This window comes from Macadamia integrifolia, chromosome 14, assembly GCF_013358625.1.
Source record: "Macadamia integrifolia cultivar HAES 741 chromosome 14, SCU_Mint_v3, whole genome shotgun sequence".
Classification (NCBI taxonomy): Eukaryota; Viridiplantae; Streptophyta; class Magnoliopsida; order Proteales; family Proteaceae; genus Macadamia; species Macadamia integrifolia.
Genome location: NC_056570.1, coordinates 5149750 through 5174913, shown reverse-complemented (window position 1 = coordinate 5174913; position 25164 = coordinate 5149750). Strand labels below are relative to the sequence as shown.

General features: G+C 38.5%; 2 protein-coding genes across 4 annotated transcripts in view; one reads left to right on the top strand and one right to left on the bottom strand.

Annotated features, from left to right (window-relative positions):
• Nucleotides 1–1953: 1953 nt before the first annotated feature.
• LOC122061625 (exocyst complex component SEC10b-like) lies at nucleotides 1954–23558 on the bottom strand. Of its 3 annotated transcripts, none has more exons than XM_042625015.1 (27): nucleotides 23399–23558; nucleotides 23142–23259; nucleotides 22854–22980; nucleotides 22510–22584; nucleotides 22107–22364; nucleotides 21958–22032; nucleotides 21362–21463; nucleotides 21148–21198; nucleotides 20933–21038; nucleotides 18111–18230; nucleotides 17930–18021; nucleotides 17124–17292; nucleotides 16969–17045; nucleotides 16749–16847; nucleotides 16494–16584; nucleotides 16008–16093; nucleotides 15730–15903; nucleotides 6403–6459; nucleotides 6120–6248; nucleotides 5829–5921; nucleotides 5570–5716; nucleotides 5181–5278; nucleotides 5008–5092; nucleotides 4076–4134; nucleotides 2710–2808; nucleotides 2514–2597; nucleotides 1954–2425 (listed from the first exon to the last, which is right to left on the bottom strand). In XM_042625015.1, exons 4-27 carry the CDS (start codon nucleotides 22582–22584, stop codon nucleotides 2347–2349), a joined length of 2505 nt encoding a protein of 834 aa, XP_042480949.1. In that variant the 5' UTR covers nucleotides 22854–22980; nucleotides 23142–23259; nucleotides 23399–23558; the 3' UTR covers nucleotides 1954–2346. The 3 variants fall into 3 exon arrangements, with proteins under 3 accessions (XP_042480949.1, XP_042480952.1, XP_042480950.1); XM_042625018.1 differs by having other exon boundaries at nucleotides 6403–6456; XM_042625016.1 differs by having other exon boundaries at nucleotides 22890–22980.
• Nucleotides 23559–23770: 212 nt separating this feature from the next.
• Nucleotides 23771–25164, top strand: part of LOC122061875 (dnaJ protein ERDJ2-like) — a 10288-nt gene continuing 8894 nt past the window's right edge. The window contains exons 1-3 of the mRNA XM_042625398.1: nucleotides 23771–23889; nucleotides 24483–24710; nucleotides 24818–24913. Of these exons, the coding sequence (XP_042481332.1) occupies nucleotides 24525–24710; nucleotides 24818–24913 (282 nt within the window). The 5' untranslated portion in view covers nucleotides 23771–23889; nucleotides 24483–24524. The remainder of the gene's footprint in view (nucleotides 23890–24482; nucleotides 24711–24817; nucleotides 24914–25164) is intronic.

The window sequence follows — 25164 nt, the reverse complement described above, 5'->3', positions numbered from 1 at the left end:
TAGTTAAATTTTGAACTTTTGTTTTTGTTCTCTATGTAGGGTTGTTGATGAATCCCCTATGGTTTTACAAGAATCTGTTGCCACAAAATGCCCGAGGTATCTTGTAAGATTTGCAACAAGTAGGGATGTAAATGGATAGTCAAAAATCCGTATTCGATTCGGGTTCGTATTTGTCTATAGAAAATGCATATCCGAAAATTATCTGAATTGGTCCGAAAACTAAGTGGATACGAATATGATAATCCTAGTTTCCGACCAATTATTATTCAATTCGTTAAGCTATCCAATGATAAAGAATATCCATATCCGTTTCTCCGAATCTGTTTCTTTCATTATAATATTAAGTAAATATATTAATTTTTATTACATACTAATAGTGTAGAAATATCATATGTGATGCTGGTCAGGATGGATTTATGTTGAGTTCAATTGGTCAAGACAGTTGAGTTCAGTTGGTTAGGATAGATTTCTGTAGTTATTGGAGTACCAAGTGTTTTATTTTTTTTTTAATAGATAAATCTACTCTCTATGCCTCATATCTTATCGACATTTGAACTAAAAACAGATTTGGATTATGCTCTTAAAGCTTGTTTTTGTTGTGATTCTAGGCTATGTGATTCCAAACAAAATTACTTGAATTGATTTATGTATTTGTTGTGAGTGGGTGAGCATGTGTGATGGCTTTCATTTAAAATTACACATGGGCAAGCAAAGAAATCTAAATTATAATTGGATAATCGGATTCTCAGATTCTCGGATTCAGATATTCGATATCCATTTGTTAAATGGATTCGATCGAATAATATCCTATTACTATTAAGATAAGTGAATTCGAATTTAATAGCATTTTAGATATCCGGTCGGATAAATGGATCGAATTCAGATAGGCTCCTATTCAAGCCGAATTCGATCCGTTTACATCCTTAGCAACAAGCAGTTTTAGGTCTTTTGAGGTACCAATACTTGGTCCATGGTTCCCAAGGTACAATATAAGATTTTGACCATTGAAGGAGCGAAGGGCATTGGTAGATTTGCAACAAGCAGTTTCCAGGGGATTTAACACAGTAGGGATGGGAGGCCTTGGGAGTTGCTGACACTTTATGTAAGGATAGTTATGTACTTTCCATGGCTCCTAATCTAGCTGATAAGCTAGGCTTGGAAAAGTAGGATTACTCAAACCTACTTTTGAAATGGACCGAAATGTGAACGAGAGAGAGAGAGAGAGGTGAAGTTTGTGATTTCCAATTTTCCCATTATCATTCCCAGTGAGTATCCAAAAGAAAATCCCAAACATCCCAAAGGAAGTCCTTTCAGATCTCATCAACTTTCTTCAGCTACATACACCCCACCTGCGAGTTCATGGCAGAGAGAAAAATGAGCAACTGGACAGTGATAAACCCAAGAGCACCTTCAGTTAAGACTGGTTTTAAGGCATCTTCACTTAGACAATTCCAGGCAACTTCTTTCCTAGTTCTGCTACCATAGCAATTTTTTCTGTTTGCCAGTCGCTAAGGACCTAAATCACTGAATATATTGATGGACAGTTGACTAAAGTCATTAAACAAAGCTAAAGTTATAAAATTGGGGAATTCCCTCCAACTTGAATAAATTCATGGATGTACTAAGTTTTTTTCACCTATGGTGAGGAAAGAATCTCTTATTCCTCAAAATCTGACCCTCAAATTTGATCTGGCGGGAGTTAATGATGAGAATCACTGCTCCAAGAGTCCAAACATTGTGTCCAATCACGGTGGATGAAGAGATTCGAATCTCTTCATCTGGGTATCAAAAAACTTTCTCCTCCATGGATTGTATAAAGTTTCAAATGGCGAAGTCAACCTTCACACAAAATATACCAATGCCCATGAAGAAAGCCTTTTTTATCTTGTAAGCGACCTAATTTGAGCTTTTGCATGCTGACCTGGCCAATTCCACATCGAACGAATGCCAACGTTACGAGCCTCCTGAGGTGTTTTTTTAATCAGAAAAAGAAAGAAATATCACAGTAGACCCATCCCCCTCTGATAACTAAAATGACATTTCGGCAGGTTAGGAGAAATAAATTCATATATCCAGTGATATTCATGGAGAACAAATCTGTTGGTCTTTCCATCCACATTTGCATTGAATCATCGGTCTTAGACACTCATCCGTTACCCACAGGAATGCCGTATCGATTGGTTTAGTATAGCCTTGGCTCCTCAGAATCTTCTTGCAACCAAACAGCTCAGAGGCAGCTTGAGCACCTCTCTGATACCTGTTTCCACTAATGCATGTAATAAAGTGGCTGGTTATCTCTAGCTCAATCATAGCTGCTGGGCTCTCTATAGGGAACACACTTCTGTTTCAACTAGAACTAGTCCACAAGGAGCTCAATCTGGAAGCAAGCTTGGCACTCTTATAGTCTTCTCTAAGCTGGATGAACCTGGTTTGACAGCAAAAGCAACAGTTGCTTGTCACACAAAATCACTAATAGCCTATTAGAAGCACCAAATTCTGCAAATAATGCATACCTCTGTGCATCTTTCCGGATGCTAGGAGTTCCCTCAAACAATGTGGAGAGGCTTTCGGGCGCAACAATGAAGACATTGGCCATGCTGAAAGTAAATATAAAAATAAAAACTCTTTCATATTCAATAAACTTAAAAATCTGATAATAGAATATCCAACACAGAAATAAGAAGCATTTTCAGAAACTGCGCCGCTTACATGCCCAACAATTCAAATTTCTCATCGACTGTGGGAGCATTAAAGCTGCGCACAAACTCCCCATACTCAGTTATGTCACGCTTCAACCGCAGCCCGCCACTGCATAAAGAGAAAAACATTGATAAGTAAATGAAACAGAGCATGGGGAAATCAATAGAAAGCAGGGTTGTTTTCTCTAAAAATAAAAATATCTAAAAAGTCAAGGGTAGAAGGGGGAGGGGGGAGGGGGGAGGGGGATACATCAAGAAATGGTGACAGGACCAGTTCTGCATGGTGAAGTCACAGGTCAAGGCTGACCAGGGAACAATACAGGCCTAGAATTCTATAACCCTAGGTCGATGACCACTTATGTGAAATAACACCCCAGGTGTAACTAAGGGGCCTCCCTGGAAAACCTTACTGCTCAGAACTTAATCCAGTTTAATGGCAAGCCTCAGTTAGTCAAATTTTATTTTAAAATTAGATGGCACTAATACAACAGAATCTCTCTTGATTAGTTTTCTACTTTAGTTAGTTCGAATCCTATTACCATTGGTCAGTAAATGACACTCAAAGAGAATCAATGCCGGTCTTGTCTAAAACGCAAAAATATGGCATCACTATAAAGCCATACCATGGCCAAGGGCTCGGCCTTATGCCCCAGCCAGCCTGATGAGCAACAAGCTGGTAAAGTAAGTCAAGCTCCACTCAGAATTTAACAAGTCTTAAGACTCTAGGATGAGGCCTAGTCCATGAGCCTAAAGTTCAAAGTCAAGCCAGGCACAGACCATTGACAGCCCTAATGAAGACTTGATTTTGTAGGCCCTAATTAATATACATACAAACAGAAAGCTAGAGCCCTCAACATGATAGGAATCTTACAACTCCTGAAAAAGGCCAACAATCTAGGCATAATCAAAGAATTGAACATCAAGCTAGCCACGCTACTGGCATTGCACATTAAATAGGCAACAAAATTGTGCCTATAGATATAAATCCCCGCTGTTTAGACCTTTATCTGTACCAAGGCATCCTAGGATATAAGTACATGCCTGCTTCCTTCAATGGAACTACAAACAGATGCCTAGTCCCAAAAGAAATTTTTGTATTAGTTCAGCAGCTCCTTCCCAAGATTAAGTATTTTCATCCACCGGACTTTAAGAAACAAGGATTAAGTGAAAGAAAAAGCATTAAGGTAATATTTATTTAATTATTTTCGCATAAGACCCCTGAAGCTCATAAACTTCATATCTAGTGTCATTCTTGTTTACACAAAAAGAAATACTCATTATTCATCAATTCTCTCAACGTGAACTCACTGCCGTCATATTAATGCAACATAATGAAACCATCAAAGTAAGGAAGTCTGAAAGCGAAGGCCCATTACCTGGGATTAAAAGTGAACTTCTGCCAGTGATTAAGCAATCCTTTGTGCAAGCGGTTTCCCTTAAATCACAACGTTCACATCCTTATCATAACTTAAGAAAATAAAGCCATACAATAGCCAATAGGTGCTAATATAAAAGTGAAACAAAGAAATATAGACAAGATGGATATCTAAAAATAGATTGCTGCTATAACATCCTGGAATAACACGAGAACAAGAATTACATAGCTTCTCTCAGTGGATATGAGTGAATGCCAAATGTCGTTATAGTTCTTCAAATTCCGAGTCCTAACAGAAATACGTAAGAAGGGCATGTTAGGCTAAGCCTCTAGCACCCTGCTGCTGCATGAGAAGCAGGTCAGAAGTGGGGGAGGGGCAGCTTCTCAGGCTTCCTGGCTTCTAGTGGGAAAAAGGTTCCAAATGCCCACCTGTTATTTTATCCACGTCTTGGACCTTCTCATCTTGAGTAGATGACTTCTCAAAATCAAAGAAGCAGAAGCCCAATAAGCTTAGCTGAACTTGCACAATGTACTAAAACTAAAGCAATCCAACAAGATAGTCATGCATGCAGCAAAGGATCCTCCATTCATGCCTCTGGAAGCGGTAGAAAAGCAACTGCAGGGTAAACTAATAACAACAAGGGCATTTAGAAGCCTACCCCCTACATTTTTCATATCCCTTTCAGAGGCATGAGCAGGAAAGTGGCATGGATAGAGGATACTTCTCCCATGCATAGATCTTGGTGTACTGATGCAAGCATGCTCATTACTTTAGAAAATTATACACATGCATTCATGCGCAAACAAGGATAAAATACCAACAGCAGGTGACACAGTTTGATCAACAACAGGCAAGGAAGCATTTTCAACATAAACCAATCCAAGAAGGAGGGGTAGAGGGGAGAAACAAGTCAAAGTATTAAATTACCATACCAATTCAGTTAGGAAAGCTTGTTTGTTTAGACCTTCAAGGGCAGTGAAAGCAGACTCAAGTACACGGGAGAGGTATGCAACAACTCTGAAGATAAGGAAAAAGCATCAAGAATGAACTACCTTAATATAAAAAAAAAAAGTTCTCTCCTAAATCATAATATAGTTGGATGTACCTTGTACAGGCATTTGTTGGCCGATGGTCAGGAGCAATTCCATCATCAGGAGACCGGTAATCTGTTGCTTTCTGTTCAGCAGATAGCAATCGCTCTACCTGCACAATGGTTTAGTTTGTAAGAAAGAGAAATTCAAGTACACCAACAAACTTCCATGAAAATATAAAATAAATTTCAGCGTTGTTATAATAAATATAAAAATAAAGTGAAGAAAAAAAATGTGAAAGGAGCAATCTCCTAGATTATGTCAATGCTAAAGGAGCAAATCTCCTAGATAAATCTGGTCATCATTGATGGTTGTATCCAAAATTTTCTCACAATTATGTCAATGCTAAAGGAGCAATCTCCTAGATTATAGATGTGCTGCTTATATGCAATTATGTCCAAACCTCAGCCATCACAGTCTCAATACATTGCTGAAGCCCTTTATAAGCAGCTGCCTCAGCACTAGACATTGCTGTTGCCATTTCTTCACAGGAAGCAGCATGTGCACCATCGACAGGTAGTAATAGACGAGAAATAGAGTTTGTGAAGTACTGGAGAAAGGATCAAACATCACCAATTAGAGCTTCAAATATCCACCCATGGTGAATAATCTATACCCAAAAACAATAGCAGCATATATAATTCTGTCCAAAGGCAACTTACTTGCTGAACTATAGCTACACTGCTAGCACAACGTTGCACTGCGACCATGAAAGATCTGAAGCTGCTTTCACCAGCAGCAGCAGCAGCTTCCGCCTACATATCATTGCCAATCTATTTTCTCATGCTTGATTCAAGAAAATTTTCAATTTCATAGAAAACATAGAAAAAAGCCGCAATAAGAACAGCTTCATGATATCCTTCCTTTTTTTTCCGATGAAAAACAAATTATCTGAATTAAAATTTTTAATACAAAAGAGCTGGAATTTGTAAGATGCATGGTTGAGCAATTACAGCAGAAGCAGCTGCGGCAGCCACCCTTCTACTAACACTTGTGCCCAGCACAAACCTTTCCCTCAAAGCAGCAGCTTCATTCAAACTCTCTCTTGCTCGCTCTAGCCCTTCTGTTATATATTGACCAACCTGCAAAAAGTAACAACCCTGAGTTAATCCCACCGGGGTGTCATGGACAGGTAAACCTGAGCCTGATTGCAGAGCAGAATGTAGAACTAAAATTAGTAATAAACATGAGCTTAATTGCAGAGCAGAATGTAGAATTAAAACTAGTCATACTTACTTGGTCAAGCAAGCAAGTGAACACCGCTCTCACATTGGTTGCATGAGTAGCAGGCTGCTGCAGAACACATTAAGGATCAATTGTAGTGAAACACAAGATGAACATGTAAAGACTTCACGCTTAACAGGTTATCATCACGGGAATGTGCAAAATGAAAATGGATATCATCAAATTGCAGGAGTACATCAGGAAAAGAGCAAGCAAATGATATCACAGCCTTGGTGGTATATACCACGTCCAGAAACTGTTGGATATAGTAGTGATGGCAGAAAAAGGTATTATACCAAATTAGTGCCATCACTGGCACTCTAATTAAAGGTCCTTCTTGGTTAAGAAGTTAAAGAAGAAACGGAAAACTTGCGTGTGCAATTCTCTTGGACAAGCTGTTAAAGATGCAAATTAATAAATGATTTTTTTGTTCGTGTTTGACCAAAATTAAAACTATAAAATAATACAGAGAAAATGAAACTTGTGTTCTTTTGTGCAAATTCATGAAAATGACTAATTGATGAAAATATAAAATACACATTTAAAAAAAAAAAAGTGGCGAACTCAGATATCCATAGGATAAAAAGGGAAATGGAAGACAGAATTGTTAGCGTTCATGTAATAAGGGTGCTTTGATACTGGGTTATATTATGTTGTATTGTTATATTACCTTTTTTTACCTTTCTACCTCTCTTAGCTCATTATATTAGCATGGGGGTAGGTATGTAATTTCCCTTTATTATTGGTAGTGAATCAGTATAGGTGAGAGTAGTCCAATACTTTCACACATCATTCTACATTTCTACCAATACTTCTCTCTTACTTCTTCATCAACCTTCTACTCCAGCATCTCTTTTGCTCCTTTGTTCTCTTGCAACCTTTAGATCTCAACTTAGTATCATAGCCCACAGTTTTGGTTTGAGAGTCGTGCTACAAGTTCTCCACTTCCATTTTGGGAACCCTAGGAGACAAAGGGGTTCCAAGGAAGAGACTATTATGTGAAAAGTTCGAAGAAATCATGAGATAAGCTTGGATGAAGATCTTAGAAGCACCAAGAGGAGGTCTCACGTGAAAAAATAGATGCTCGGGACCAAATCGACCAAGAGCAGTTTTTCCCCCCATTACCGCTAGCTTTGTCTTGGAGTCGCACTCTCACATCTGACTACTGCTGAGGCTGGGGTAGTATCTATTTGGATCATCCAAGGCCCCCTATTACCCCCATAAGGCCTCAATTCTGGAGGAGAAGAGCTGTTGATCCACAACTCATTTCTTATTGTTTCTCAAGGTACCACCATCCCTGCTTGTCTTTTTTTTTTCTTTCCCCTACTCTTGAACTGTTGTTTGTGATGGATTTCTGCTGTCTTGGGTTGATGAGCTATATTGTTTGGGCCTCTTGAGTTGTTGTTGGATAATGCTACACCTTGAAGAGTGTATTTAAGTTGGATTTCTTCAAGTTGTGTTTGCTCCTCTTGTAGGAATATTTTCTTAGTATTGGGAAGGAGTATTTGGGTAGAGTGTGTACTCCCCACTTATTGAGTGTGTTTCTACAGTATGCCTGAGGTAAATGGACCTACAAAAGCTTTGGCTAGCGCTTTAAGTAGTGCTCATCCTACTTAGATGACCTTTGAAAACCCCAATACCTAGATTTCCATTGTGAAGTTGGACAACACCAACTACTTGGACAGGGCTCATTTTGTAAAGCTTCCCTACGGGGTAGGGGGGAACCTGGGTATGTTATAGGCACCATTCGAGCTCCTAACTCAAGTGACCCATTGTTATGACTTGGCTGATCTTCTCAATGAAGCTTGAGATTAGGACTTTAGAGGAAGTTTATGAGAAACTGCCAAGGACATTTGGGATAGCGTTTCCAAAACTTTTGACCAAGTGGGTGACTCAGCTAAGGTTTACCAATTCCACCAGAAGATCATTACAATGAAGCAGAGAGTTAAGATCATTCCTACAACAACAATAAAGCCTTGTAACAACTTAATGGGGTCGGCAATATGGATCCAAGCAAGGATAAAGAAAAGGAAAAGTAAAAGTGAAAGGAAACAGATGATCAAAAACAGTAAAGAAGTAAGACACAACAAGATGGGGTCTGCTACCTAGATCCTAGCCATCCACTCTACTCTATTTAAGGCCATAGTCGGGACAAGGGCTAATTTATGCATGTCTGTCCTCACTACTTCTCATGTAATCATTTTTTGCATGCCCCTACATCTTTTAAATCCTTCATCTGGATTAGATCACTCCTCCTTAATGGTGCATCCGATGGCCTCCATTGAACATGGCCATACCATCTCAAACAACTTTCCCGAAGCTTATCATGAATTGAGGCAACTCCCAAATCCACTTTAATACGTTCATTCCTTATCTTATCCTTCCTAGTTTTCCCGCACATCCATCTTAACATCCTCATCTCTACTACACAACTTATAAATATGCCGTTTCATAGCTGCCAACCATTCTGCCCCATACATCATAGCCGCGAGTACAACTGTCATTGGTCTCTGGGAAGAGTATGATCATATCACACCCAAGATATATCCCAAATCCATAGAACCCCAAAGGTTGGGCAAGAAACGGAGGAGGCATTGAGGGGGTAGGCTCTTTAATCCCACATCAACTAAGGGGAAGAGACTGGGCTAGTTGATAACCTCTAGCACCCCTTCCATGGTCACGACATGTTTTAAAGCTGAGGATTTCGGCCCAAAGCGGACAATATCGTGGCTTTGTGTGGGATCGGGGAGTTAAAAATGGAATTAAAGCGGACCCCAACATCATGTGGGGCCACAACAAGGACATTGTGTCGCAAGCGGGGAGCATGGTTTAAGATACCGGAATCGGTCTTAGATCAAATAGGGCCAATACCGATCTGATCCCAATCCATATCAGTCTGAATAGGACAGAAATACACCTGGTTGTCATTAATAAAAAAAAACCTGTTTTTTTTTACCTTATAACCCTTCGTCCGTACCAATCCAATGATACAATTCGGCCAAGAATCGGGATTGGACAAGGTCGATAAGATCTGATCTGATTCCTCAAACTGGGGGGACAAATTGCACGCCAAAGAAACGGCCTAGATCGATTGAGCCCCGAAGGTTGGGCAAGAAACGAGAGAGGCATTGAGGGGCTAACCCTTTAGTCCTACATCGACTAGGGGGATGAGATTGGGCTAGTTGATAACCTCTAACACCCCTTCCATGGTCACGATGCATTTTGACAATTCAATTATAGCTCTACCTTAACTTTCACAGAAGTGCAAGCTTGTCCAAATTTTAAAGTTGCCAAATCAGACACTACATGTGGTCTGAATCCTTGTTATGTAGAGTACAGTTAGATATTATACCGTGAGGGGAGCGTTTGTTTTAAGTCGAGATTGGGGGTCTATGTTGAGTCATAGTTTATGTTCAGCCATTATTTACTTTAGTTGTCTTTGGTTATAATTTGTCTTTCAGTAGGTGATGTAGATAAGTCACTTAATAGGCTTATTTTATTACAGAGAAGCCTTCGGTTGGGTTATGTACGTGTTGGGCCTTTGATCCCACGTGTTTTCTTTGTAATGGTCTATTTTAATGGGCCTAAAATATGGGTAGAAAGTAGGAAGATGGGATTTAATTCATTAGTTTAGTTAATCCTGTTTTGAGTCTATTTCCTTTGTTATTTCAGTTTGAGTCAGTTTAGGTCTCCCTATTAGTGAATGACTAGTTAGTTACCTACTCCATGTTAGAGTTCTAGTTTAGTCCTATTATGAGTCCAAGTCCCACTAGGAGTGTCTAGTCCTATTTGGAAACTAGCTCCTAGTTATGTTAGGATTGTTATTCTACCCTCTTTAAATAGAGGAACTTATGTAATCAATTCTCAGATTTGAATGAATGAATTATTGAGTGATTACTCTTTAGTTAAAAGCTGCTATTGAGAGGTGAGATGCCTAAACCAGAGGGTGAGATGCCTATTAACCAGTTCTTCTTCCCCCTTCTCAACCCTCCATCGAATTCTCTTTCTTTTCTTTATTCTCTTATTTTTTTGTTTTATTCATTCTTTCTGTCCCTGAATTTGGTTTATATTGAACTTAGTAAAGATCCCGCCTAGGATTGGATCACTTGTGACCCAGTTCTACATTAAGTGGTATCAGAGCTATAGCTGAAGAGAAACCCCAACAATCACTCTGGAAGATGTGTGGAAAGCCCTCCAAACCTTGACTACAAGGTTGGACGGATGTGACCAACAGATAGTTGAACTAAGAAAGTCTACTGCTACTCACTCCAACACTAAGGCTACTGCTGCCCCATCTAATGCTCAGCCATGTTATTTTCGTGAGGAATTCCTTGAATGGATGTATGAATTAGATGTGTACTTTGACAACTACAACTTGATAGAAACGCAATGGCTTCAATACATTTGCTCCCAAATGAGTGATTGTGTTCGTAATTCGTATGCAATGGAGAGTCCGGGAAAGGCAACTTCAATCTCAAGGACATAAACCTAGAACGTGGGACGAGATGCAATATGAGTTGGCGGGCATGTACCTATCTAAGTAGGAATGAAGAATGTACTTCCTTCCACCAGATTTTCAATAGCTACCCACAATTGACAAGAGCATGAAGGAATCATCGGCCTCTATTGCAAAGGAGCAACAAGATAAGACACCTCCGAGCAATAAACTAGAGTCAGAAGTTGAGGTTAGTGTTGAACAAATTCCAACAATTCCTATTATCACGGAAGAGCTAGTCATTGATGTTCCTATCAACAAGCCTCATGTGGAAGAATTTGAAAGCAACAAGGTTACCACAATGGACAATGAGGTTGAGACTGAGAAACTTGACACTACAAAAACTGTGATGACTGTGAACAGCCAAGAGGAAGATCCTAAGGAGCTTGAGATTGAAATTGTGGAGGCCAAGAACACATTGGTAGAAGATGTACTAGAAGACGACCCTATAGATACATCCGATGATGTTGAGGTTGAGCATATGGAGTTCGTCATCCTATTAAAGTATCTTGAAGATCGAGCTCCTCACACTCTAGACTATAGTTTTATTATCAAAGAGCTACCTGAATTTTTCTATGGGTCGAAGAGGGACAAACACCATGCTATAATCACCCTCACACTCTACAAAATTCGAGGACGAATTTTTTCTAAGAGAGGACGAGTTGATGTAAATAAGTCACTTAATAGGCTTATTTTATTGTAGATAAGCCCTTCGATTGGGTTATATATGTGTTGGGCCTTTGATCCCATGGGTTTTCTTTGTAATGGGCCACTTTAATGGGCCTAAAATATGCGTAGAAAGTATAAAAACGGGATTTAATTCATTAGTTTAGTTAGAGTCCTATTTTGAGTCTATTTTTTTTGTTATTTTAGTTTAAGTAAGTTTAGGTCTCCCTATTAGTGAATGACTAGTTAGTTACCTACTCTATGTTGGAGTTCTAGTTCAGTCCTATTATGAATCTAAGTCCCACTAGGAGTGTTTAGTCCTATTTGAAAACTAGCTCTTAGTTATGTTAGGATAGTTATTTTGCCCTCTTTAAATAGAGGAGCTTATGAAATCAATTCTCAGGTTTGAATGAATGAATTATTGAGTGATTACTCTTTAGTTAAAAGCTGTTATTAAGAGGGTGAGGTGCCTAAACCAGAGGGTGAGATGCCCATTCACTAGTTCTTCCCCCTTCTCAACCCTCCATTAAATTCTCTTTCTTTCCTTTATTCTCTTTTTTTTTTTGTCTTATTCATTCTTTCTGTCCCAGAATTTGGTTTATATTGAATTTAGTAAAGATCCTGCCTGGGATTGGATCACTTGTGATTTCTACATTAGTAGGACTCTTAATAATAGCAATACAAGTGGTGGACCTAGGCCATGATGGGAAATGTTTTGAATCCTATGTGGCTCTAGGAGTCCCCCCTTTTCTTCTCTCTCGATTATCTTCTTCTACTCCTCTCTCCTTTCTTTCTCCTCCTTCATAGATTCTAGTGTATTATATTTGATTTTGTCACCATTGTGATGTATTGCGCGAAATGTTGGGCAGTGAAGAAGCATCATGTAGATAAACTCAATGTAGCAGAGATGAGGATGTTCAGATAGATGAGTGGTAAAACTAGAAACAAAGTAAGGAGTGTTCATATTAGAGATGGTTTGGGAGTAGCTCCAATACATGACAAAGTATGAGAAAGTTGTTTGAGGTGGCATGACCATGTTCAACGCAAGGATTAAAGGATCAATATCAATCACCGTATCGGTCGACCAAAATTAAGAGACGTATCGGAGGGTATCGTATCGTATCGGAGATACGCTAAGATACGCTAAAGATACGCACATAAATGGATATGAAACATCTTTTTAAATACTTTTGCATAAAAAAATTATTAAAATAAGCTATTGATAACATATATTATGCATAAACACTAAATTAGGGGTATTGCACTAAGAATTCAAGGTTTGTAGTTGTCCCATAAATGTAAAATCCTTGTTCTCAACCTTGATTTCCACTTTAATTAGAGAGAAATATGGCTGGCAGTAACTTTGGAACAAAAACCCCTCAAAAAATTGTGTTTTCTGAAAAATACCCATCTTGGCCATTATATGACTATAGTGCACTGTATCAGTACATACCGATATTCACCAATACGTACCGATACTCACCAATACATACTGATACTCATCGATATGTACCGATCGATACATACAAATACTCACCGATATGTACCGATACATACCGAAACGTATATTTCACCTCAATTTTATATTTTCCATAAAGTATCAGTACGTATCGATAGTGTATTGGTGCATATCGATATATATCATAGGATATATATCAATACGAAAGGATTTTAAAAATTCCATGTTTCATATCGGTGTATCGTATCGGTCGGCTAAATTTAAGATACGTATCGGAGGGTATCGTATCGGTATCGGTATCGAAGATACTTTAAACCATGAGTCTTCAACGTGGGCCTTTGGATGCTCTAGTACGGAGGATTGATTTGATTCAGATTGAAAGATCTAAAAGAGCTAGGGGCAAACCTAAAATGACATTGGGAGAAGTGAGGAAAGACGAGCATAGCTTAGGCTTTGTATCAAGTATGATGTTGAATAGAGCTGATTGGAAGGCAAAGAACCATGTAGCCGACCCCATTTAGTTGGAATAAGGCTGAGTTGCTGTCATTGTTGTGTGATTTTGTCACATGATATCAAAGCTATAAAGAAGAAAAAGAAACAATTATATAAATGAAACCCTAGTTAATCCACTAAAAAGAAGTAGGGTTTCTACCGTTTTGATGGTGCCTTGCTTTTCTTAGTTGCCGTCTTTTGGAGAATGTGGTAATTCATAACTACGTACAAAGTGTTCTTGCTGAGTTGGCTGGAGGATGAAGCTTGTTTTGTACAAGAGATTCTGCTGGTTTCTTCTCAGTTGCACTACTGCCCTGTTCACTGAAGACTTATCTCCTTCCTCTTCTTCTCGTTTCTTAACCCTTTATCCATGATACCTTGCCCTGGCCATAGTAACAGCCCCCTCTGTAGCAGGTCAATCTCCATCATTACTTCTCTACTCTTCCTGAAATTTGGGGTGGGAATACCTCTGCTATAGATGATCCAAACCCTCCAATTTCATCTCATACATCCACCATTGATGCTAGTTTCAGAGTGGAGTTTCAGTCTGGACCAGCAGGTATTAGTTTGAGAAGGGTATTTGAACTGGCGTTTGTTAGATTCAGCAGGATTAGGTGAATAGATTCTCTACCTGGAATTTCAGCCATATGAGTGGATACAATGCCCTCTGCCTTCACTGCCCGACACGAGGTTGAAGACGACCTCTCAGTGGATACAATCAAATTTAGGGTCTCGGACCCCTAGATCGCATCAGTTTGGAGTTGCAATTTTTGAACATGGGTACTTGCATGGAGTGATGATGTTGCTGCTGCTCTTAAGTGGATTTTGCACATTGTTTATATTATATTGAATGTGGATGCCACACATTGTTTATATTATATTGGATGCTGGTTCTTTCCTTGCAAAGACACTTAAAGATTATTTGCTTAGATTGGATTAAATCTGGCCGTGATTTTATTTGCTACCACTGTTGTTGGAGTTATCCTTTTTTGTTCTCTCCTGCATTATTTGTCCATGCATAGTGCTACACGAGAGGGGGTGATTGGTTATTATCATCTATTTTCAAAGATTATTATCATTTACTCGTGTCATCGGCGTAATGTCATCCACCTGTATGCTTGAGTTACCTGCTCTTGTCATCAACAAACCTATTTTCTAATGAAGATGTTTACTTGTGATTCCTGGCAACCTTACGCTGTTATTTTCTGGTTCACAACTACCTTACACTATTTGAAGCTACCTTATGCTGTTACTTGTGGTTCACAGCTATCTTATGCTATTATCTATGGTTCACAACTACCTTATGCTATTATCTGTGGTTCGCAGCAACCTATGTTGCATATTTATTTGTCTTTGTGAAGATTACTACTTGCCTCCCTTGAGAAGGGCTTACAATGTTGTCATTATGATATTTTGTCTTGCGGCTGAATGGCTGATATCCTCTACCACTTATTTTACTCGTCATTGTCTGGATTCATTCGACAAGAAGATTTTTTCTCTCCATTGCAGTGTTAATCACTGATGTGCTTATGATTGTATAGCAACTGGAATGTGGTGTTGCTGACTACTGACTTCTATATATGGTTATATCCGTTCAAGTTGAAATGTTGGATTATGTTGGTTGTCTGTCCTTGTTGTTCCAAGCTGGAGTCTACGATATATATATATATATATATATATGTACCGTGAGGGGGAATGTTTGCGTTAAGTCAACAGTGGGAGTCTATATTGAGTTATAGTTTATGTCAAGTCACTGTCATTTCCTTTAGTTGTCTTTTAGTGGTGGACCTAGGCCATGATAGGCACTATTCTGAATCCTATCGTAGCTCAAGGATCCCCCCTTTTCATATATTCTGATTTTGTCACAAGTACGACAAAAGAAAGCAACAGTTCACAGTTCTCTCTGCTCTTATTTTCTCATATCAGAATCAATGAACTGATTTTTTTAACTCAGGAATTCAAAGGAGACCACAACAGGGGTTTCTTGGGATTTTCAAAGGATTCATGTATCATTACATACTTCCAGAAACAAGTTTCAAGAAACACCATGTACTTCAATGTAGAGGAGGACCGAACATCATTTCACATCAAAAATTGAACTCAGTTAGACCATGCCTACCAGAGGTCTAGTATCCAAAAAGAAATCAGGGCTGTGGTAACAACGAATCATCAATCAAACCTATAAACATGCAAAACCTGTCGAACAAGATTCCTGAAAGATTTTTACCTGGGAAGAAAACAGAGTGCATCTAGATATTGCCTCTTCATTCCATCGTACAAATTCTGTCACTACAGTGACGGATATTTGCTGTTGGGAAGACACTATTGCGGCTCCTTTCGAGCGTCCAATTGACCCAGTCGATTCTATCTGCTGCTGGCTTTCAGCACGCAATTCTTCCATCTGCAGAATATGTAATACATAAGGTTGACATAATGGACAAACACGAACCAAATTCAGCAATCTGAACCAGAGTTGCAGGATTTAGAAATAATAATGGTGTAAACCTTCGCCTGATAGAGTTGTCTGAGGGAAGCTTGCTCATGCTCAGGATACTCATCTTTGTGAGCAAGAAACAGAGACTCCGTAAGGCCTGAATCAATAGATGTTTATTTTTAGAACACGAATATAAGGGACCAGAGAGCTAGGAATCCCGCATATAATAATTTTGCGAACAAAATAATCATTTAAAAATGTAGTTTCCTTAGTACGAATCACTTTACATGCATCAGTGCAGCTATAATTGTAGCACCATTAAAAGTTGTATTTTTATATAAGATCTACTAGTGTCATGGATGAAGGTTTAATTCCATTCCAAATGTGAAAGCAATTTTGTCCACTAAATTAGCAAACAGAGACAGAGCAACATAAAACTTTATCAGCCAACCATGCAGAAAATTTTCAATCCATTCTTGACTGGTAATAATTAGAACACATCTAACACCACAAACTAGTTCTATTAGAGAGCCAGACACAGAAAAGTATAGCATTACCATCAACATCCAAGTCACCACATCCCACAGCTCGTAACTCTCTAGCAAGTTCTTGTGTCTTCTCATAAGCCACCGCTAGCACTCTAAGATACTATAACCTCACCTCAAAAAAAAATTTTAAATAATTAATTCATTAATTAAAAAAAAAAAGGGAGAACATATAAATTCAACTTTAAAGTGGGATCAGGCTTGGGAGAAAACAGCACACTAATTTTTTGTCTTTGATATGTTAAAGGCTCCAATAATTTAACTCACCACTAGAAGTCCACCTTGTTCAACGGGAGGTAAGTTCACAAGGGATGGCTTCAGTAATAGCTTGTCGAGAAGAGCTGTAACTCGCTGCTCTAAAACTCTCTGTATTCAACCACAAGATATGTGCAAAAATGAACATCTGATTCAAACCCCAAGTTTAAACAACTGGATGCAACAAAAATAAAGTGAAAAAAAAAAACAAAAGGACTCCTTCCATGAATACCTGCACCAGAATTGACATGACATCATTAGGGGAAGGGAACACAGCCATTATTGTGGCAGCCTCCTTTCGCACAGTATCTGCAAACCAAACAAACCAGATTATCAAAAGCCATTGACAAATCCAGCTCCGTCAAAAATTAAGAAGATCTTTTGAACCTGTAATTTCTTTGTACAATGAAGAAAGCCCACGAGCAACATTATTAGCACTGGCTTCTGAACCCTGATCTCCAAGAACCAACCTTGTGTCTGCATTCATTACCTCTACATCAATAAACATTGGTCGAGTAGCTACATAGTGTTGCATGGCACTGGTACCCCGATTAAACTGCATAACCCCAAAAAAGAGTTGATAAATGATATATGATCAACATAAATGAGATTCTATCTATTAAATTTGCCCTTTAAAAGGATAGTTGCATAAAAATTGAAGTAAAAAATACAATGTTACTGACATTTCACTACTAGAAGTTGCTCAAAGAGGGCAAAATCTCAGGACAATGTTGCCATTGAATTAAAAGCAGTGGAAGTTGATCTCTCTGGACTGCCACGTAATCAACATATGCCATTATTATAATTTAAAAGAAACTTCTATAGAACATTTATAAGATCAGACACGCTGAGCTGCCTGAGTACAATGCGAGCAGATAAGACCCGTAAATACAAAAGATGTTAAGGTGAAATGAGAATGTTGAGACAGATGAATAGCAAGACTAGAAAGGTTAGAATAAAGATAGGGTGAAGTCAGTTGAATTGGTTTGTTGGTGTTTAATAAATGTGACCAAGGCCTAACAAGGGAAATAAGAAGACATTAGGTGTCGAGTAGAGAAATTTGCCTTCGATGAATACTAATAGAAAAACAAGATGTTGAACCTCGAAAGTTATTTTTGAAGACAATCTCACAAATCCCCAAACCCTCCCCACAATACAAAAAAGTACAACCAGATAAAATTCTTGTAAATAACCTGAGACAAAATTTTTGCACATTCTGCCATTGTTGATAGCTCCCTTCTCTGTGAGGCTGCATCAAACCGAGCCAACAATCTATTCTCCAATTCTGCGAAAGAAAAGAAACAAATACAGCACAAAATATGAGTCTTGCAAAACAGAGAACAAAACAGCAACAATTCACAACAACCAACCCACCATTGCAATAGTCCTGAAGATTCGCAACTGCAACCTCTAAACCCCTGCTTGCTGTTGCATTTCCCACTACGGACGATACAGCAATGCCCTGTCTTCCGATATCTTCTTCAGCAAATGCCCCTATGATATGATGAAATGTCACGGTAGAGTAGTTTACATTTGCACCTCTACTCAGAAAAAAAAATAACAAAAAAACTAAACTAAACTACTACACACAGAAACATCTGAGGGGCATAACTCTTCAGAATAATAATGAAAACAATTTCAGGCTTTGAAACATTGTGAGTCTCAAGGTTTGAAATTTGATCGAAATTTCTGAAACCTGGTCAAAACCAGGTATTTTCTTGGGCTAATTCTAGAAATTTGGGTCGAAATTTTCCAAAATTAGGGTCGAAACTCGGAAATTTTGGGGTGGGTCGAAATTTGCAAAACCTAGAACTATGATTGTGACATGAATTAACAATTTTTTTCCCCACAAAAAATTCATTCATAGCAGTTCTTAAAGTCATTCTTAGTCTTAATTTAAACTTATTGAATAAAGAGAAATTGATATCTTTTGGCCCTACGTAGATGGGCATCCAACTCTCGCTCTTATGACAAGATTTGGAAAGCCATCTATTTTCACATCAGTTCCAAGCTTGCTTCCCTCCCCCGCTATTCGGTTAGAAATTCCCCAAGGAACAGGCTCATTGTTGTCTCCTGGGCCTCCACCATTCTATCATATCCACCACTCCCCCCTCTGATGGTCTGTATCCCTAGTTGCTGCCCCCCCACTCCCCTCCCCCTTTTCGTTTGGGTTAGCTCTCTGATGCGGATCCAAGGTCCAAGGACTAAAATCGGATCACTTATGGGCCCACTCTATTGTGCAAAAAACTCAAATCTAATAACCAATGGCAGTACCGTAATATTCCAGAAATTCCAAGGGGTTGTTTGTAACCAAAGAAGCAATGGGACTTAAGAGGGTCTACTATTTATAGTTCAGGGACAATCTTGGAACTAAAAGGAAATTAAGGATAAAGGAGAACATGGGAGAAGGAGAGGGGTATTCGGGGAAAAGAGGAATTAAAGGAGTTCTTGACAATCCACGATGATGGTTGTCTTCAACCTCCAGCCAAGAAGAACCGGTGGAGGTCCAGCGAGTCTTCAAGTGGAGAGAATTCCCTCAATATGGATCAGATGGGTCTGAAACTTAAGGGAGATGCTCTACACTCATAAGGCTCTTGAATGCAAGCAACCATCAAGTCAGATAATTAGTGATTGCAAGATCTAGGGCTGCTGAAACAGATCTGGCAGTGGACTTAGTTTCAGAACTGAAACTCAGGTTAGAAACTCCAGTTCAGGGAACTAATGGGTCTCGGATTTGGCAACCTGGGTCGCCCTAGGGTATTGGCTAAGTTCCTAGAATCTAAGATGGAAAGATGAAGAGTCAAGGGAGCTCGATACCTCTCTTGCTTGAATGCTAGGGTTGCTGGAACAGAGAAGAAACAGAAAAGAAGACGACGATGAAGATGATGAAGAAAAAGAGAAGAGAGAAAGAAAGATAAAGAGTGCACACAAAGGGGGGGGGGGGAAAGAAGGTCACACGACCAAGCAAGCCACAAGGTTTCAACCACATAATTAATTCATCATTCAACCCCTCTATCCCCATCGGTTACATTGGTATAAACAAGAGCCAACATAAAAGGAAACCTATTCTAATTGGAAACTAAAATTAATGGACAACTATCTCCTACTTAAGTAATCAAAATAAAATATTGCATGTATTCCCAAAATAGAAGTAAATAAATCCTAAAGATCCTAATAGCTTTGGTTCCAAATTGGTACCTTTGATTCCAAATTTGATCTGATTCATCTCCATCTAGACATCCATAAGGGTTTGGATCGGTCTAAGGCTGTGCATCTGCATCACTCCCTTTTGCTTGGCTCCCTGTAAGCCTCTCCCCCCTTGTATATTCTTTCTTCTCCTTTAATATATTTTATTCATCCAAAAGCAAAAATCTTTTGGCATAGACGTCTTACGCCGTCTTACCAACTACAAAATAAGCTACCAAAATTTGTCACAGAAGCTTTATTGGGATGGATGTCCCACCATACAACAAAGACCTATAGACATGGTTTAAGATACCAGAATTGGTTTCAGGATCGAACAGGGCCAATACCAATCCCAATCCGGATCGGTCTGGATCGGACAGAAATACTCCAGGTTGTCATAAAAAAGGGGTTTTTTTTACCTTATTACCCCTCATCCGTACTGATCCAGAGATATGGTATCAGCGAAGAATTGGAATCGGACAGGGCTGATACCGATCTGATCCAATTCCTCAAACTGTGCCTATAGAAACCACTGCTGCCAGAGAATTGACGGGAAAATTGACTAACCTAGATTTCAAATGGAATGAAACGTCCTGTCTAGGGTCTAATGCATATGCCTCTCTTATGTGAATATGGGGCATTAAAACTACAGATTCTTGAATCTCATTCACCTCCAAATGGTCAATATCCCAGTTGTTAGGAAACCTGAGGCCTAGAGAACAGCCATTGCCGTGGTTGAATACCAAATCGTTACACCCTAGCCCTTTTCCTTTTCCCTTTATCTTCAAATAAATTTTCAATCTTTCAAGAAAGTAAATAGAAAGCTTGAAATTATTCATAGTTAAAGTTAAATGCTCATCATTACACTACTTTAGCTTTCTAGAAGAGAGAGAAAAAAGTCTGTTCATCTTACAATATTGATTAATCAACTTACTCCAAAGACTTCGTAGTCGATATGGTGAAAATGTAACAATATATAATAGGTGCACAAGAAAATTATGTCAGCTTACGCAATTTCTGTGCAACTGCAGCAGCCTCAGCAACACGACTATCATCAGAAAATAGAGGTGAAAGTTCCATTAGGTCACCAGATCTGCCATTGAACTCCACCAAGTACTGCAGCAATCGTGTTAACGAGAAGATGTTAAAGAACAAATTAAACAAAAGAGGCATAAAGTGATAAATCACTAGGAAAGGGGGAAGTCACAACCATAATGAAAGATACCTTTATGAGCTCTATTGTTTGACTCGCAGTTTCCCTCTGAGAATCTGCACTCTGACAAACAACAATGGCATTACTTAAACTATCAGGTGCTACACAATTTGATAAAATTCACAAATAGAAATTAGAATTTATAACATATCGTTAACAACAGAGCATGGAATGTGTCAGAAAAGCCCAGTTGTAAGGCATTGCTAACCACAGGCATGCACTTTACCTGCAGATGATCTCCGATTTTTGCAGCAGTCTGTCCAACACTAGAGATTCGTGAATCCAGCCTAGCAAAGCTTTCAAATAGGCCATCTACACCTTTCTCCAGCTGAAATAAATAAGAAAATTTTGGAAAATAAATGCAGTTTGCACCATATATGCAAATGATCATTAGATTCAGAAAAACTGATGTACATTTTAAGGGCCCCCACAATAGAATTGCCAAATTTTCCCATAGGTGGAAAACGGAGGGTCATTTTAGAACCAAAAAAAGAAAACAAATGAAGCCACTACAGGGAAAAGCAAAGAGAGAACGAATCTCATTTTCAATAAGTTCTTCACATATAACCTGGGTTGGGTGGTGATTTGTGGAACCCATAGGCATTAATTGTAATAATGGCAGAAGACCTTCGAGTGTTTTTTTTTTTTTTTGGCCACAATGGGCTGCAATTATTTGAATTATGCAAAAACTCTGTGCTCTTTTGCCAGACATGGGAGACCCTCATTCCCTCTGATTGAGCCATCCTCTCACAATCTAAGTGACATGCAGACAATTATAAATAACTTATGAACCCTGTTTTGCTGTTTTCTCACTACACTCACCTCAGAGAGTGTCTTGCGATGTTTAGAGTCTTGGACAGAAACCTCCCTCTTCAGATTGTACAGTTTTCCATCCACCTTCAACCAAAAACAGATAAAGAGTCGACAGGAAACCGATATACAGTCCATCAACTTCATTCCAAAGGACATACCTGCTGTCGGAGATCAACCAACTCTTTACAAGAATCCTTGAATAGAGATAAGAGAGCATCAACTTCTGGAAATAATGGAGTGGAGACTCCTTGTGCTGACTTTGCCACATCAGACGGAACCCGCATGTGTCCATTGGGTAAGGCATCATTGCCACCAAGGCTGCCATGACCTTCCAAAGAATCTATCTCTTCTTCTTGATATGATGGGAGAAGTTCATTTACCAAGTTTCCAAATAATGCATCAAAAGAGAAGTCACCCTAGAAAGAGAAAAGTAGTTTTTGAGTTCATTTCCCTTTGAAAATACTAACCACCAAAGACAAACCATCAGCAATTCCGAAATGACAATACCTATGTTATGTTCTTGGAGCAAAAAACATTTTACTTTTAAACTTCAAATTTTACCTTAAAGTCATCTATGTCCAGAATAAGTGGAAGTGAGCCAACAGAAGATGACTTCGCAGCTCTACTCTCTTTCATCTAAGAAGCAAAAGTTAAAGTTTATTAATTCATGCAATTAAAAAACGAACATGACAGAATTTCTGGAAATAGCCATCAAAATATAATAAATTCGCAACAAAAGTTATATAAAACTCAATCCACAAGATCCCACAGTATTCAGTGTTCCATTTCATGTTGTTTTCTGATAAAAATAAAAATTCAATTAAATATGTAATTTATTAGTTCACAAAACCATAATGGAGGTTGGTTTTCCAACAAGAATGAATCCATAATGCGATTATACTTACCTCAACACAAATTAGCACGATGTTGGTGTATCTTACTTGTTAGGAGAAATAATGATCCCCTAGAGTCTCAGTAAATTCCCTAGCTTTATCAGCAATGAATCCAACGAATGCTCCTCAATAAGCAGACCTTAAAACATCAAATCATCGACACCAAAATTAGGAGGGGAAAAAAAAAACAGAAACGGAAAACGATAGAAATTAATAAAATGTGAAAGCACTTCCAATTGATTTTCAGCTCAAATTGAGATAAACATCCAAAATTAATATTAAAAAAAAAATCCAATTCACCTTTCAAAACAGGATGGGAGAGCAAAAATCCCGTCGGATTCCAGCCAGAGAAGAAACAATTTCAGTCGCAACTCGGAGGAAGATTGCTCATCCGCTACTTTATCAATGCCAAATCAAACTAAAATGAAACAGAAAATAAACAATCAAGCATGTTTCAGTCTGATCTCAAGACAGACAAAGCAAATGAGAAGAAGAGACAGAACGCTTCTTCCTCAGATCGAAGAAGAATGAGAGAGAAAGTCCTGAAGACTGATCACCTCTTCCTATATCTTCTTCTCTTCAAATTAACTTCTTCCTTCGTTGTGCAGATCGAACGAGGGAGGTGATACCTGGGAGGAGGCCGGAGAGGTACTTTTAGGTTGTAAGTTCCATCATACAATAATTTTAAATGAATAATTTCATCCGACGGAACAATTCTAATCAAACTAGAAAGAGAAAATCGAAATAGAGGAAAAAAACACTAGAGAGAGAAAGCCTACGATGACCCGGTGAGATATAAATAAATGAAATGACGAATTTAACCCTCCTTCAACGTGTGGGATGGAAAGAGAAGCAGAAAGGCTGCGACCACTCGGTGAGATTAAATGACTAAAATGACTAATTTAACCCCCGTCAGATAATAATAACGTATTTGATTGAAAAGAGAAGCAGGCGGGGGGAAGAGAAAGCTCACTTCGTCGCCGACTCTCCGCTCTCTCTCTCTCTCAATTCGCCGTCGTATGGATTCAGATCTGAACTAGTGTGACAGGTTGGTTCCTCTTCGTTTTAAAGTTTTTTTTCCATTATAAATCGTGTTGAGGTTGTTCTGAGTTAATTTATTCTTGTTATTTGGATTGTAGCTTGGTTCTTGATTGTTCTTCTTTGTTTTGTGCTTGGATTTTGGTTTAGATATTGCTAAAAATATAGTTTACTTGGTTGTTTTTAATTAATTCTTTCTTCCTTTTATTTGGTTTTTGATATTGGCTAGTCCTTCTGTTTTCGCTGATTCTGAATCTTTTTTTATTTTAGTCTGGATATTAGGATTTGCGGATTACGAGCTTTCTTCTTGTTTTGTGTATCGGATTTATGATCTTATTTGAATTTGAGTTGGATTTCGTTTCTTTTGCTTTTCTTGATCTTTTTCCTTGTAATTTTGGTTCTAGCCTGTGGAAATTAAAAGGGTTTTTGGGCTTATGGCTCTGGTTGCATGGATGGATTCGTTTATTCAAGTCATTATTTTCCTCCTTAATTGCCATATCTTTAAGTTCTTGGGACGTAAAACATGAGAGCAGTTGCTTCTGTTAGAGTTCATTAGTTCGGAGGTTTGCATTTGATGGGGTCTAACAATAATCTCTTTTGCAGGTATACTAACTATCAGCAAGTCTCCATATACTGAAAGTCACCATGGCTGCTTCAGAGGAAAACAGTGCATTATTTCCAATATTCGTTTTAACCATAATGGCACTGCCTTTAGTGCCATACACAATACTCAAGTTATGTCGTGCTGCTTCTAAAAAGGCAAAGAGCATCCACTGCCTGTGTTCTGTATGCTTACATTCAGGGAAGTATCGCAAATCCATATTTAAATGGGTAACCTTCTTGTATTCTATGTATAACCAGTTTTCATAGTCTAATGTGGGAGTTTTGCCTTTTATACAGTCTTTCATCCTGTTCAATACTTTTATTTGCTTTTGCAGATCTCGAACTTCTCAACATATAGTAACTTGACGCTTGTGATTCTTTGGGTTATAATGGCATTCCTCGTCTATTACATTAAAAATATAAGCCGTGAGGTATATAAGCGTCATTTTTTTATATATTTTATGGTGCAGGGCATTGACAATCAACTGCAAAATCAGTTGTGTAACCACAACCTTGACAGCATTCTTATTATTGTTGTGATTTTGTCAAAAATATTGCTCTTGAAATTCCCAACCATGGCTGGTTCTTGTATCCTATCCAGGATTTGATCCCATAAGGGATGCTAGTTTAATGCTTTTTTTTTCCTGAAAATAGCATCTCTTTTTTTTTTTTTTTTTTGGGG